The sequence below is a fragment of the Boleophthalmus pectinirostris genome, unplaced genomic scaffold, assembly GCF_026225935.1.
Source record: "Boleophthalmus pectinirostris isolate CB_2022bp ecotype Guang Dong unplaced genomic scaffold, ASM2622593v1 HiC_scaffold_11, whole genome shotgun sequence".
In the NCBI taxonomy this organism is placed as follows: Eukaryota; Metazoa; Chordata; class Actinopteri; order Gobiiformes; family Gobiidae; genus Boleophthalmus; species Boleophthalmus pectinirostris.
Window position 1 is genome coordinate 4,631,137 of NW_026570994.1, and position 15,195 is coordinate 4,646,331.

At 43.4% G+C, this 15,195-nt stretch overlaps 1 protein-coding gene across 1 annotated transcript in view; it reads right to left on the minus strand.

The window, feature by feature from the left end:
* LOC110170912 (unc-80 homolog, NALCN channel complex subunit) overlaps positions 1–15,195 on the minus strand; it is a 104,147-nt gene that overhangs the window by 61,839 nt on the left and 27,113 nt on the right. Inside the window, 9 exon segments of the mRNA XM_055166707.1 lie at positions 147–294; positions 3,807–3,938; positions 5,423–5,533; positions 5,536–5,757; positions 7,920–8,185; positions 9,092–9,232; positions 9,918–10,134; positions 10,604–10,738; positions 12,048–12,321. Coding sequence (XP_055022682.1) covers positions 147–294; positions 3,807–3,938; positions 5,423–5,533; positions 5,536–5,757; positions 7,920–8,185; positions 9,092–9,232; positions 9,918–10,134; positions 10,604–10,738; positions 12,048–12,321 — 1,646 coding nt within the window.

The window sequence follows — 15,195 nt, forward strand, 5'->3', positions numbered from 1 at the left end:
CACCTCTGTCATTTTCTTCCTAAGACTTTTTGAGGTGTTAGTTGTTTTAAAAGTTTGAGAACCACTGGATATTTTTATTCCTATATAAGGACGTGTGTAGATTAGAAGATTACCATTGCTGTTGCCTTGCAGTACCACACACTTACTGTCAGTGATGGGCTCCATACAGAAGCCCAGCAGAGCATGGAGGAAGTCCACGATGTTGTTGAGAGAGTCTTTGTTGACGTATTCTCGCATTGTCTGACGGAACTGCAGCTTGTCCAGTTTGTACAGGCTGGTCAGGCAGTTCTGTGCCTATAAGAGAGGAAGAGGGCAACTTTAAATAATTGGTGGAATCATTTCAGATTGAGTGGAGTGGGACTAGCTTTTTTTGCTGCAAACCTGTGCACATGTCATTTCAATAGCATTACTGTTCGACACTGTCTAATGCAAACTTTGTGTCAAAAATGTAGTGTGTGCTGAGCAATATGATTAAACTGTGCCATTTCATTTAAGAAGCCACACACTCTCCCCTTTGGTCCTCCAGAACCCACACCTCCGCCTTTTCATTCTGTCCTTTAGTCCTCCAGACCCCACCCCGTTCCACCTAAGTCTCCCCTTTAGTCCTCCAGACCCTACCCCCTGCTTCCTAAGTCTCCCGTTAAGTCCTCCAGACCCAACCCCGTTACGCCTAAGTCTCCCCTTTAGTCCTCAAGACTCTGCCCCCTTCCGCCTAAGTCTCCCCTTTAGTCCTCCAGACCCTGCCCTTCCACCTAAGTCTCCGCTTTAATCCTCCAGACCCCACCCCCTTCCACCTAAGTCTCCCTTTTAGTCCTCCAAACCCCACCCCCTTCCACCTAAGTCTCCCCTTTAGTCCTCCAGACCCCGCCCCCATCCGGCTAAGTCCCCCCCATTAGTCCTCCAGACCCAGCCCCCTTCCACCTAAGTCTCCCCTTTAGTCCTCCAGAACCCGCCCCATCCACCTAAGTCTCCCCTTTAGTCCTCCAGACCCCACCCCCTTCCACCTAAGTCTCCCCTTTAGTCCTCCAGACCCCGCCCCCATCCGGCTAAGTCCCCCCCATTAGTCCTCCAGACCCAGCCCCCTTCCACCTAAGTCTCCCCTTTAGTCCTCCAGAACCCGCCCCATCCACCTAAGTCTCCCCTTTAGTCCTCCAGACCCCACCCCTTCCACCTAAGTCTCCCTTTAGTCCTCCAGACCCCGCCCCATTCCACCTAAGTCTCCCCTTTAGTCCTCCAAACCCCACCCCCTTCTGCCTAAGTCTCTCCCATTAGTCCTCCAGACCCAGCCCCCTTCCACCTAAGTCTCCCCTTTAGTCCTCCAGACCCCACCCCCTTCCACCTAAGTCTCCCCTTTAGTCCTCCAGACCCCGCCCCATTCCACCTAAGTCTCCCCTTTAGTTCTCCAGACCCCGCCCCTTCCACCTAAGTCTCCCCTTTAGTCCTCCAGGCTCCGCCCCTTCTGCCTAAGTCTCTCATTTAGTCCTTCAGATCCTACCTCCTTGAACCTAAGTCTCCCCTTTAGTCCTCCAGACCCCGCCCCCTTCCACCTAGTCTCCCTTTAGTCTCCAACCCCGCCCCCTTCACCTAAGTCTCCCCTTTAGTCCTCCAGACCCCGCCCCCTTCCACCTAAGTCTCCCCTTTAGTCCTCCAGACCCCGCCCCCTTCCACCTAAGTCTTCCCTTTAGTCCTCCAGACCGCGCCCCCTTCCACCTAAGTCTCCCTTCAGTCCTCCAGGCTCCGCTCCTTAAACCTAAGTCTCCCCTTTAGTTCTCCAGACCCCGCCCCTTCCACCTAAGTCTCCCCTTTAGTCCTCCAGGCTCCGCCCCTTCTGCCTAAGTCTCCCATTTAGTCCTTCAGATCCTACCTCCTTCCACCTAAGTCTCCCCTTTAGTCCTCCAGACCCCGCCCGCTTCCACCTAAGTCTCCCCTTTAGTCCTCCAGACCGCGCCCCCTTCCAGCTAAGTCTCCCCTTTAGTCCTCCAGACACCACCCCCTTTGCACCTAAGTCTCCCCTTTAGTCCTCCATGCCCCGCCCCTCCTCCCTCACTCCCTCCTTTAGTTAGTGCTGTATAGTTATTACACCTGACACCAAAAATAGGCTGTGAAGAGGCTTTGAATTCATACATTTGGAGAGAGCCGTGCGTCACCAGACCCACATTTAAAAATAGCATCATTGATTAGCAGTAAAAGTCATTTATAGCTGCCCAGTGTTACTGAAGCTACAGACCCGTCCCTGGAGCTCTGTAAGTAGTGTTCAATTTACTTCCATGAAATATTAAATACACCAGATAAATAATAGTACAAGTATGGATTTTGTTTTAGAGATCGTATTATTTTGAGAAGACCAAACGAGCGTATACGGACTAGGTAAATCCTTTCTCTGTGTAGTTCAGAACATTAAAGGGCCTTTGAACGACTATCTCAACTGAACCTGTGTTGCCAGAGCCTTAACCTGTAGATAGACACATCCAAGACAGGTCATATCTTGTGTGAAAGCTCAGAGGCTGCACTAGCACTGACTCATGTTGGCTGTAGGTGCTGTGGTTTAGGTAGTGACCATTCAGATCAGAGAGAGATATTTTAGGTTTAAACACACTGGATTTCAGCGCTGAAGCTGGTAATCCAAATGAAAGACTCACGTGAGGCTCATTCTGCTGAGGGGATTTGCTCAAAAAGGGATTGGGGACAGACTGATGTTAATGATATTATTATTAAATCATTCCAAATGGTCTGTCCTCTTCCTTTCAGAGCATTTCCGATGCTTGTGCTGCTTCCACACATGGATTTTCATATTAAAGCATCTGACCAATCACATTTCAGCCGTCACTTGTTGCTCAGCAGAGTCAAAGTCAAAGAAGTGTCCCTGAGGCCTTCACAATCTGTTCTGCAGGCCCTCGAACACAAAATAAATGTCCATGAAACTGTTGCTTCATCCAATCAGATTTGAAGTTGGTACGACGTCACTGGATTCAGACCTGTGATTGGACAGTCAGAGAGTGAACCAGCCAAAGCAGCAAACTAAACAGGCATCTGTCAGGCAGGAACCAGGTCTAAATCAGGACCAGGTCAGGTCTCAGGAACCACCAGGTCTAAATCAGGACTACACCAGGTCTAAATCAGGACTACACCAGGTCTAAATCAGGTCTAAATCAGGACTACACCAGGTCTAAATCAGGTCTAACACCAGGTCTAAATCAGGTCTAAATCAGGTCTAAATCAGGACTACACCAGGCCTAAATCAGGTCTAAATCAGGACTACACCAGGTCTAAATCAGGTCTAAATCAGGACTACACCAGGTCTAAGTCAGGTCTAAATCAGGACTACACCAGGCCTAAATCAGGTCTAAATCAGGACTACACCAGGTCTAAATCAGGTCTAAATCAGGACTACACCAGGTCTAAACCAGGTCAGGTCTAAACCAGGTCTAAATCAGGACTACACCAGGTCTAATCTTGGACTTGAGAGAGAACGACAGAGAGAGGGAGAGAGTGTCTGCAAAGTGCGATCGGGCGACAGCTGCACTGAGCCCCATGCTGTTTTTAGTGGCAGGAGAACTGTGGCCATTGACATGCACTAGTCTAGCACCAGTGACCTCTGCAAATACAAGGACTGGATGGAATATTTCAAAAAGTGTCTCTACATGTCTCCAACACTCTGGCTCACTAGGAAATGAGGTCCTATGTCCAAAATTCCGGGCTGTCTCTTTAAAGTAGAGTTACACCTGTACGTGTGTGTGTGTGTGTGTGTGTGTGTGTGTGTGTACGTGTGTGTGTGTGTGTGTGTGTGTACGTGTGTGTGTGTGTACCTGCATGCGGAGGCGGTCCCCGGACAGTCCACGATGGCCCTCCCCACAGCCGTACGCACAGCCCAGGGACTTGACGATCTTGATGAGCATGGTGAGGGCGAGCCGGTGTGTGCTCAGGCCCGCTGTCTCATCCTGGACACAAAGACAAAACCATATTTCAACATCACAACCCGGGTTTAGTCCTTGGTTAGTTCTAGTTATGTGTAGTCATCGGTCCAGCCAAGACCACACACTTTTGTCCAATTATACAAACTATGACTATGCAAGTAATCAAATCCACAAATCCAGATCCAGTCATTTCTAATCATCAGTGATCATCTTGGGTTGTGGGACTCAGGAAGAAGAAGCATGACTACTGCTAATGATTCAAAGTTTGTAATGCTAATGTTTCAGAATCAGAATTTTAATGAGACCAAACTAAATTGAAAATCAAGAATGATCAGTATGAGGTAATGAATTGTGATTTCTTTTCATTTTCTTTGTCATATCAACCAGGGGTCCATTTTCCCACTTCCCACTTCCCACAAAAGCATGGCCTATCAAAACAAACATGGCAGTGGTGTAGACATGGTATATAAGTAGTTTAGTTCAGGACAGAGTCCTGCACTGGGTCCATTTTTGGAAACCTGCACCTACCCGCACCTGCACAGTACAGCACCACACCCGCGCGGATCCGTTAACATTCCACCCATTACCCACCCGTGCCCATGATAAATCGGGGTCAGCCCATTAGTCCGACAGCCCAATAGTCCAAGACTAAACCAGGACTAATCCAGGACTAAACCAGGACTAAACCAGGACTAAACCAGGAGTGTAGCCGCCAAGCTGATCACCTCTGCTGATGGTTTTATGTAATAAAAACACTTAAGTCTCTCTCAGCCTAGTCCATTGTTCCAGGAAAAGTCCAAGAAGTGGCACTTGTTTTCAAGGCAAAGGACGCCCTGATTGCGTGTCAAGTATTTTTCTCCCGTTCGTGGTTCATTTGATTCACCTGACCCGCCCGTGTGTAATCTCTACCCACCTGCATACCTGCCCGTAAAACTCCAGTACGTTAAAACCCGCCTGTTTCAATAACTATTTCAGCAACCGTTGGGTATCCGTGGGTACCCGACCCGGTACAGGACTGATTCAGGTTAGGGTGTGATTTAACTTCACTCTTCAGTGTCCCTACTGGCAACTATAGACATGTTTGTTTTCCATACAATTATATAAAATTATTTTGATCCACAAGTGAAGAAATGCCAGTGTGGGATAGTCACAGGCAGCTGTCTCCACACGGAACTCATGTGCCAGTTTGCCAACATGTGAAATTGGAAGAACACGGAGACATGATTTTCATCCAACAACTGTCCCTGGCAGCTACGTCCTTCTGATTCTCATCGAACAAAATGCCTTTTAATTGTTAGATAAATTTCCAGAAGAACTTTCTCTAACACGCACTCTCACAAATAAATCACACGCTTTACAAATTAAAACGCATTTTCCTGAATTAGAAGAAATAAGTCCAGTGTAGGCCATGACAACATGCATCAGTAGTAGTTTAACAAAAAAAAATCATTGGGAGCTATAAACAAATTCATACATAAATAAGTGCATCGTAGAAAGTAACAGAATACCTTCTTATCATTGTCCTTGTTGTTCTTGATGTCGTCTTTGCTCCCCTGTCCGCTGCCTCCCCCGCTCCCCCCGCCTCCCCCTCCTCCCCCGTCTCCTCCCCCTCCCCCGGGCACGCCCCCCCTCCGCTGCTGCCCTGGGAGGTGCCGCTCAGGCTCTGGGCCACCGAGTCCTTGGGGCGGGCCTCCTGGTTCTCCTTGTCCTGCTTGGAGAGCCTCTTGCCCATGTCCGGCACCAGGCCCAGCTGCAGCAGACAGTCGATGATGTTCAGGGCCACGTCGCAGATCCTGGAGCTGATGTCGTGGCTCAGGACGGCGTACAGTGCTCTCAGGACCGCCTGGGGGACAAAATGCACTTTAGACTAGAGTATTGTTGTATTCAATTTATTCCAGACTTTGTTGTGAGCACCGCCATCGTCATTCAGGTTGTATTATTGTACATGGAGCTACAAATACGTTTTAAAGCCTCCTACAGAATCGGTGCAGTGTTGTCTTGTTGGTGCACATTTACAAATCTGGCAGTGTTGCATTTAAGTGACTATACACAATTTTTTTCCCATGTATCTGAGCAAAACTTGATTTGCCCAGTCAGGGATTTATTCTGCCCTACAAAGGCAGAACGCTGTAACATCATATTTGGTCAAAAATGAGTTCATGTCATGGTGTTTGTATTTGAGACCTCTTTTATCACATGAATAAATATCGTGAAAAATATTGAGCTCAAACTTGACCTTTGACCTTTATTTGTCAGTTCCTGTATCTGCCTTTGTATAATGAGCCAAAAATAAGGAGGAATGTAAAGGCAAAAGGCAGTAACAGTGTATGTTTTGTTTGTGATTTAGTTCATGAATATATTTGATTTTTAAAATCCAACCTCTTGCCTTCTTTTTGTTGTGGCCTTGGTACAGGGTCTGAACATATTAAATAAATAAACATTTGTATTCAATTATACTTAAATTATCTTTAAAGTGAAAGTATTCTGTGTATTTATTCATACTGTACACACTATACTGCAAAGTCACTTGTATGTACGCATGGTACTCATCAACACTGAACAGGAAATCCAAAGCTCTTCTATAGAATTTCAAACAAACACATGATGACTCGACCTTGGTGAGACGTTCTTACAATGGATGGAAGTCTGGGCAAATTCAAGCAAATAATCATGATCATGTCAGTCTCTGCCTTTTGTCTTTGCACGACTCCTAATTTTTGGCTCATGATACAAAGGCAGAGAACAGGAACTGACAAATAAGGGTCAAAGGGCAATTTTGAGCTCAATATTTTCCATATACATATATGTCTTCATTATAGCAACTAGTTGTCAAACTTTGGAAGCCCTACCTATTATAATTTTGTCTGGACAAAACGGAAACTTTGAAGTAATTTTTCTGAGTTTCACGCTCTAGATCAGGGTGTCGAACTCATTTTGTCCGGGGGCCGTATCCAATACTTTGATCCCAAAGGGGCCAGATCAGAAAACGCATGTCATATAAACCCCAAAAATAACAATAAGTTCAAATATTTATTATTTTTATTTATTGTAAGTTTATAATATTATGAACAACCTGAAACTTGAAGAAAAATTCAATTTCAACACAAAGTTTTAACATGAACTTGTTTGCAAACAGGAATAGTCAATTTTTCTTGGAAAATCCTGCACTCGGCTCCACTTTTCTCATTTTTGACATTTTGCTGATGAGGGTGTCACGGTCAACAGTCAAAACGATCGTCCTTTAAGAGCGTTTGGAAAGAGACAAGTCTTCATTTGTGCTGCTCTGGTGGGAGGGGCACGTACAGAGGCTCTGGAGACACTGAATGCTCAGCACCGCAGAAATTACCAATATTTTAATAGAAAATATAATTAAAATATTTTAGTAGAAAATCACCCAAGGGCCACATTAAAAGTTTGGAGGGCCGGATCTGGCCCCCGGGCCTTATGTTTGACACCTGTGCTCTAGAGAGTTAAGGTCTTTTGCCTTTGTAGGACAGTATTGTACAATCAGCTCTTGAGGGCAAAAATGTCTGCTTTGTATTGTCTGCATCTAATTATAAAGCGTTTTATGGTCTTATTGTCATCGCTTTGACGGCAAAATTCTATTCAGGTCTCTGAAAGTTGTGAAACGTGCTCACAAACTTATCGTGGTGAATAATCTGGATGTTCAGAATGCATAAGGTAAGTGAGGAATAATTGTTTAAAATTAAATAGTTCTGTTTTTCACATTTTCACAGTAAAAATCAGGTAACAGCTTCTTAAAAAATGTACTGAAGTGCACTGTATTATAGCATCAAAATGTGTTTGTTATGCATTTATTTATCACTGAATACAAATGGAAAAATTGTACATGCTGTGATTTCTTGTTTCTCACTATTTTAGTACAATTTGAAGCCTATATTGCATGGTTAAATGCTGCAATCTTTTCCTTTGATTTTAGAAAAGTAACTGCATTCTGAACACCACCAAATGAAAGAGTACCTCTATCAACCTCTATTGACTCACAGTGAGGTCCAGCATGCCGTTCTTGAGCACAAAGTGGCTGGTGCCCTCCATGCTGTCGCCCTCCTCCAGACACGAGTAGTTGATGCAGGAGTCAGTGAAGCTGCGGGGCAGGTTGGCACAGGCCAGGGGCTCGGTGGGCATCTCGGGCACGGCGGGCGTACACAGCTTCTTCATGTGCTCGGTGAAGAAGTCTGCGTAGCCCACGTTGAAGGACGCCACTGTGGTGTTGAACGCCGCCATGGTGATGGTGGAGATCTGAGAGCGCACTACAAGGAAAGACACGCAGTCAAGTATTTACAGTATTTATCTTTTTAGAATCATATTTTGTAGTTGAAGGACACACCTTCAGTTAAATACACTGAGCTTTGAGAGCTTTAAAACATGTTATAACATTGTTTGCTTATCAAAAACACGCCTGGAGTTATAGTTTGCATAATTCATGCTGGTTTCTTTAAAGCGGATTTAATTCAGCAGAATTTTTCAGAGATTTTAACCATGTTTTAGTTGTTTCCTTCTTATTTACACTCTGAAGTTGTATTTGGAGTGATTCGTGCATGTTTGAGCAATCTTTAGTCCCTTATTTTAAAACACCCATTGCTTTCTACTTACTTCGTTCTCCAATTTTATTTTCTTAATTGTTGATACACATAGTTAGTTCATGGTTCATTCAGATAGTTGCCAGCAGATGGTGGCAGTGGTGCTAACAACAAATCCAAGTAAGGAGAGTGTAACTGATGCTGTATGCTCTAAAACAGCAGATGCCAAAGCAAAGCTACTCAAAAGCATGTTTAACAGCGAAAAAGAGTACAAATACACACACATATATGTGTCCTTTAATAGGACATATGTATATAATCAGCTATATAGTTAAGTGATAGAAGCACTTCTATGTCAGTATAGTTAGATATATGACACATTCAGCATTTTATAAATTGTAAGTGTATTTGCCTCTAAATCTTCATATGGGTTGGCATATGGAAGACAACAATGTTATTAGAGCTGAACTTTCCCAAATTATCATTATACATGTGCACTTTATAGTTATACAGGTTTTTCCTTCTTCTGAGAGTTTACACTTTGCTTTGATCACTTTTAATTCATGTATTTATTGACTCCTTGACTCCTTCATGTACAGTATGGTATTTGGCGGGTGACAGTACCTGCGGGGTTGCCCTCTCGGACGGTGTTGTCCCCGTGGCTGTTGGGCTGGTCGGGGGTTTCTCGGAGGAGGGAGTGGTGGGAGTGAGAGTGTTTGGCACTGAGGCTGTCTGCGTCTGCTGCTGTGTCTGTGCTCCCACGACGAGTGAATTTACCTGCACAACAACATGATGGTGTTAGTTATATACAGTAGGTCTACATCACCATGGAAATACTGAGCAAAGAACAGCACACTGACTAATCTTACAGGTGTTCTAATAAAATGTTTACAGTCCACAACATTAACACATTATCATGATAACATACAAATAATACAATAGTACAAAAGGTGCCTCCCATTATAGTTTTCAATGCCATTTTCAGAACATAAAAACTGTTCTTTTCATATTAAACTCTTCAGTTCAAGTGACAAAAATTGCCATCAAAATGTGTATATACGAGGTATACGAGAGCCCCAATCTTTAACTATACGAAAATGTTCCAGTTTCTATCTCCTTCCCAAAATCTCACAGATTAAGATAAATACATCCATCTTATCATGTGATTATTTATATGAAATCAGGAAAAAGAAAGTGGGGCAATAGATGGCAAACCATGAGACAAAAATGTTAGTTTAATCCCTCACGAGTGCAAGAGAGCATCAAAGAGAGAAAGATCTGAAAAAGTAGTCATCTAGGTTTTGGGTTGAATTTGAAATGTCTTAACTGTACTAACTGTCAGACAGATACCACTGTGTTTTTGTAATATTCTCTAATATACTATACACAGAGAGTTACATTAAAAGTATAATAAGATCTCTCTCAGCCTGTAAAAATATTCTTGCTGAAGCAGTGCGCTCACCCATGATGGTGGCCTGCCAGCCTCCACGCTCCAGAGCCCTGCGGTCATCTCCCAGCCCAGAGAAGCTCCCGAAGGAGAAGGTGCTGCGGGTGGGGGACACATCCAGGTGGTCCTCGTGCATGAGGAAGGGCACGCCCATCCTCCTCTGCCTCTTCTTGCCCGTGTGGTGGAAGGGGATGGAGCCTTTCCTCTCCCGGTCGTCCCTGCGGTTCTTAAACTGCCAAACACAACAGCAGCTTAACAGGTTGGGTTCATGTAATACAAGAAAATAGATACTTTCAGATCTTTGGAAAACAGCCCTGGTTTTTCATAGTTTGCGATGTTAGATGGCCAATTCTAGACCCACTCTCTCTAGACCCACTATTGTTTAAAATAGATAGAGAGCAAAGATGAAATCAGTGGTACAACACGCCATAATGAGGTTTACAGTTATAAATGTATTGTGTATGTATACATGTTGAAAAACAATGAATTATCTCAACACAGGTTCCATCATGACAGGAAATGAGCACCATAGCCAATTAACAATTCAAAATAAATATGCACCTGTTTAATGTTGAAAAGTGCTCAAAAATACGAAGCTAAAACTCATGAACCCACTTTGCATCTACAGTTGTGATATCAAAGTGTTCCAGATCCCTCATCAAAGTTAGAGAATATAAAGCTTGTGATGTGAGTGTGTTTACCTTCTTGAAGATGTTCATGCCCAGGTCGGTGGACAGGTCGGGCACAGCCTGGCGCCGCAGGTTGGTCAGAGACACTTTGGCGAAGGTCTCTGAGCTCAAAGACTTTCCCTCCTCATTACACTTCAGACTCAGGTCCTGTAAAACACAAGGTGAAACATCTACAGAGGAGAACTACCACTGGAATCATGTTCTTCATGATGGGATATTCACATCCACATGTTTTAAAGTGAAAATTACTTCTTTTTGGCAGCAGGGGGAAAACACCTATCACAAAGCAACTATAAGGTAGTAAGCTCAATTAAAAATTGAAATTCACAAAATGAAAAAACAAAACAAAAAAAAATCTCCATGAATTTCCTTTCTGTGTGGAGTTTGCATGTTGTTCCTGTGTCTGGATGGGTTTCCTCCAGGCACTCTGGTTTCCCCCAACCCAAATCATGCTCCATAGGTCTCCAGAAAGAACAGCTGATAGCTAATGGAGGTGCATTAAATACAATAAATCAATAACCATTGGCAGAGGCATGGGAGGTCTGATGATATGACATTTTTTTTATTTGTGATTATTGTGAGGGAAAATATTGTGACTTTAAAATGATTGCCCAAAAAGAGGAAACACCGTCAACGTAAAAGCATTTTATAGTCCACTATACACGCTATATTTTTTCACAATATAACGTGCATGTGTCTTTGACGTAATTAGTGAAATAACAGCCACTGATAATATTATTTGTTAATATATCTCCTGCTTGCACTTCACACAAGAGCAATAAGGATAGGCACTTTTTCTTCTTTACTCGCTTAAATACTTTCACGTTCAGATCACAGTTTACATCAAATGTAGCACTCTTAATGCACATCTGACGTTTGTTTTACATTCGCTTGGACAAACCAGTAATCTCAAAGATGTACTGTAGTTGGACCACAGAGACTTTGGCTACAACTCTACACCGACAGGATTTCCATATTAGATTTTCATCTACTTCATAACACTCAACACAAAGGATGCCGTAAATCTCACAGTGCTGACGTGATTTGTTACTGAGTGGATGCAACTCCTGGACTTGAGCCTTTCAGCTCCGTGCTGCAAATTTCTGCGGAAGATATAATGTAATTCTGTGGAACTCTGCGGAAGATGTAATATCATTCTAAAACTCCTAAGATTAACATAGAAGTAATCAAAAACCAAGTAATGTTGACATCCTGAGCAGGGGCTCCAAACCTACAGCACCCCACTTCCTGAGTTTACTAGTATGTGGGAGATTGTTTTGCCTTCTTTCTCTGTCATGTTTTCTGTTCTGTTATTATGTTTAAAATAAATTAATAAAACATATAAAGTTAAGGCCATACTTTGCAGTCATGAAATAAAGTCAAGCCTGAAAGTTACACATCAGGTCTGTGGAGAGGCAAACCCACTCACACTAAGGATACATGTTCTCCTCCATACCTGTGTCTTGTGCGTGTTGACGAGCGAGGGCGCGGCCGCGACCATGGAGCTGCTGCGTGGGCGGGGCAGGGGCGTGGCCAGGGGCTCGGGGGTGCGCTCGGGTCTCTCCTCCAGGATGTGCCGGAGCCTCTGGAGGTAGTACATGAGCGCCCAGTGCACCCCCTCCTCCGTCCAGTGGGGCTGGAGCAGACAGCGCAGCACCGCCACGTCGAAGTAGGTGGCATAACGCGCCCGCTGGGACAGAGACGCGGGAAGGCCACCGGGCGCAGACGTCCTGGGGAGACAGAGAGAAAAACTATATATTACAGACTATATAACTGGCTGCTCTATAATTCTGCTTAATTGTGAATATCACTGAAATAATAATGATCTAGTGATGGAATTTAAGGCTCAAATTAGGATTCCCACTCTTGTACACTGATAAAATTTCAAAAATCTTCTATGACTTTTTCATGAGCTGAAGTGAATTTTCCATGACTTTACGGCACCTGCATGTGTAGAATTGATCAGACTTTTAGGGCTAAATATGAAATGTTAACTCTTCCACTCACCTTATGGTTTGGGATTATAGATTTTTAACATTCAAAATCCTGTAAGTGCATTTATTGTCGTCTCTTTCAAACAAAAGGCACAGACAGAAATAAAGAACGCTGTAGTTGCATGAAAGAGAATTCCATGACTTTTCCAGGCCTGGAAAATGACATTTTCAAATTCCATGACTTTTCCACGATTTGTATGACCGTGGGAACCCTGTCAAATCTTCAGGATCCGTTCCTTTCAAACAGTTGTTCAAATACCCAGCACTTTCTTTTCAATTTGAAGTGGGACTAAACTCTGCCCACAACCACATTTCAAATAGAGCTGCTAAACTGGGCAGTACCTGGAGGACGAAATGGAAGAGACATGGGGGATAAAGGGTGGGGTCTGGAGGTATAAGGAACAGTGTTAATGGTCAAACAGGTATCAAATGCCCCTGCAGCCAGGCTTTAGTAACCAAGAGTCTTGCGTGATGTCACCAACTACTGGAAATTGCAGAAGTCACTGAATGTAGGTGTTTTTGATGAGAAAGATGCAAATGTACCTAGTTTGCACTAAAGTTGCCAAAAAATGATTGGTTGATGTAACTATTAAAACACAATATACACAGTTTAGTAGCAAAAAAAATGATTTACTGTTTAGTTCTACTTTAAAAGAATCACAGCATTTAGAAAATTAACACTGTGATTGAGTGTTGACATCAAAAACGTGAGCACATTACCCTGATTTTAGCGTCCTTGCGTTGGCTTCCAGTTTGTTTTAGAGTTGACTGTTGGTTTTTAAAGCTTGGAATGGACTGGCCCAATAATACATCTCGGACCTCATCCAGATTTACTCCCCTGTGCGCTCTGAGGTCCGAGGGCCAGCTCCAGCTCGTGGGGCCTAAAACCAGACTTAAAACTGTGGAGGGGGGTTGTTTCTATGGATATGTCACTGCTCTGCCTGGAATGTTCCACAGTGTGACATTAAACAGCGCTACCTTAAATTTATTCAATTACAGTTGGGTTTATACCTCAAAAATACCTAAAAAAAACAAAAAACTAAGCGGGGTCACCTCTCCACAGATTTGACCTGTAACTTGGTCTGGTTTTGTCTCCATGAAGACAGAACTAATAAGAATAATAAGAAATTTAATACCATACTGTGAAAGATTCAAGACAAAACAATAACATGTCCATGAAGAAAAGCATTTGATGGGCCTTCCAACAGAAAAGACACACAATGCATCTTTAAATGTGCTTTTTGACCTTAAACCTTAGTCTCCGGGATGCATTTGAACTCTTAATATCGAAAAGTTCAAAACGTCTATGGGAAAAACGAATGGAAAATCTACTTCCAGAACCAGAGAGAGCATCAAACTGAGTGAACATCAAACTGTACTGGGTCCCGCTAACATGTCCCAGCCTCCTCTGCTCTTGCGGTAGTTTCCATGGCGTACGTTACCGCTCTACCACCACAGCCATCTCCATTTCCATCTCCCTGACCTTCGCCGAGCCCATCGACAGTGCTCTCACGTAGGCTCGGGCTCCCTGTCTGCTCCTGTTTTGCTCGCGGTGCTGGAGGGGGGATGTGCCCTTATTTACTACCTCCTGTGATCCATTAGTAATGAAGCAACACGCGGATAGGTGTCTGAGACGGTAGGGGCTTCGGGGCGGCAAGGCGACAATCCAATCGAAATCTGAACGGATGAAAGTAGCAAATGGTAAACGCCGCAATCTAAAATATATTGGATTTCGATAAGAGAGCTTATAGAGAGGGAAATGCTTTTTTTTTTTTTTTTTTGGCTTTTAAAGGAACCTGTGCTCTTATTGTTTTTAAAAAAGATATCACAATGAGAACTGAACCCGTGCTGCCAGAGCTTTAACCTGCAGATAAGAGTTTTTCTCATTCTCGGTATCAACATTTTAGGTTTAAAACAACTGGACTTCAATATTAAAGCTGGCAACCCAAATGAGAGACTCTTGTGAGGGTCATTTTTTTGGTTTCTGGTAGGATAATTGTCTTGAGAACCAAAAAAAAAAAGTTATAACATAAACAACTTGGGGATCATAGCATTACAGTTGTTATCAGTAAAAGCTAAAGTAAATTGAAAGTCACTGAATATAGGTGTTTTTGACCAGTTTGTACTAAAGTTGCCAAAAAATGATTGGTAGATGTTGCTATTAAAAGACAATATCCACAGTTCAGTAGCAATAAGTGGATTTAGTGATTAGTTCTTCTTTAAAAGAATCATCAACAATTAGAAAATTAACACTGGGATGAGTGTTGACACCAAAAATGTGAGCACATTAAACCGATGTTAGGGTCGTTGCGCTGGTTTCCAGTTCGTTTCAGAGCTGATTTTAAGATTTTACTGTTTGTGTTTAAAGGGACAGTCCACAATTTCGAACATAGGACTTCATTTCCTAGTGAGCCAGAGTGTTGGAGACGTGTGGAGACACTTTTTGAAATATTCCATCCAGTCCTTGTATTTGCAGAGGTCACTGGTGCTAGGCTAGTGCATGTCAATGGCCATGGTTATCCTGCCACTAAAAACCGCTCCACAAAACACCTGAAGTAAATCTATTATTACACCAGACTGTCCATGTGAATGTCTGTGTTGATAGAATAA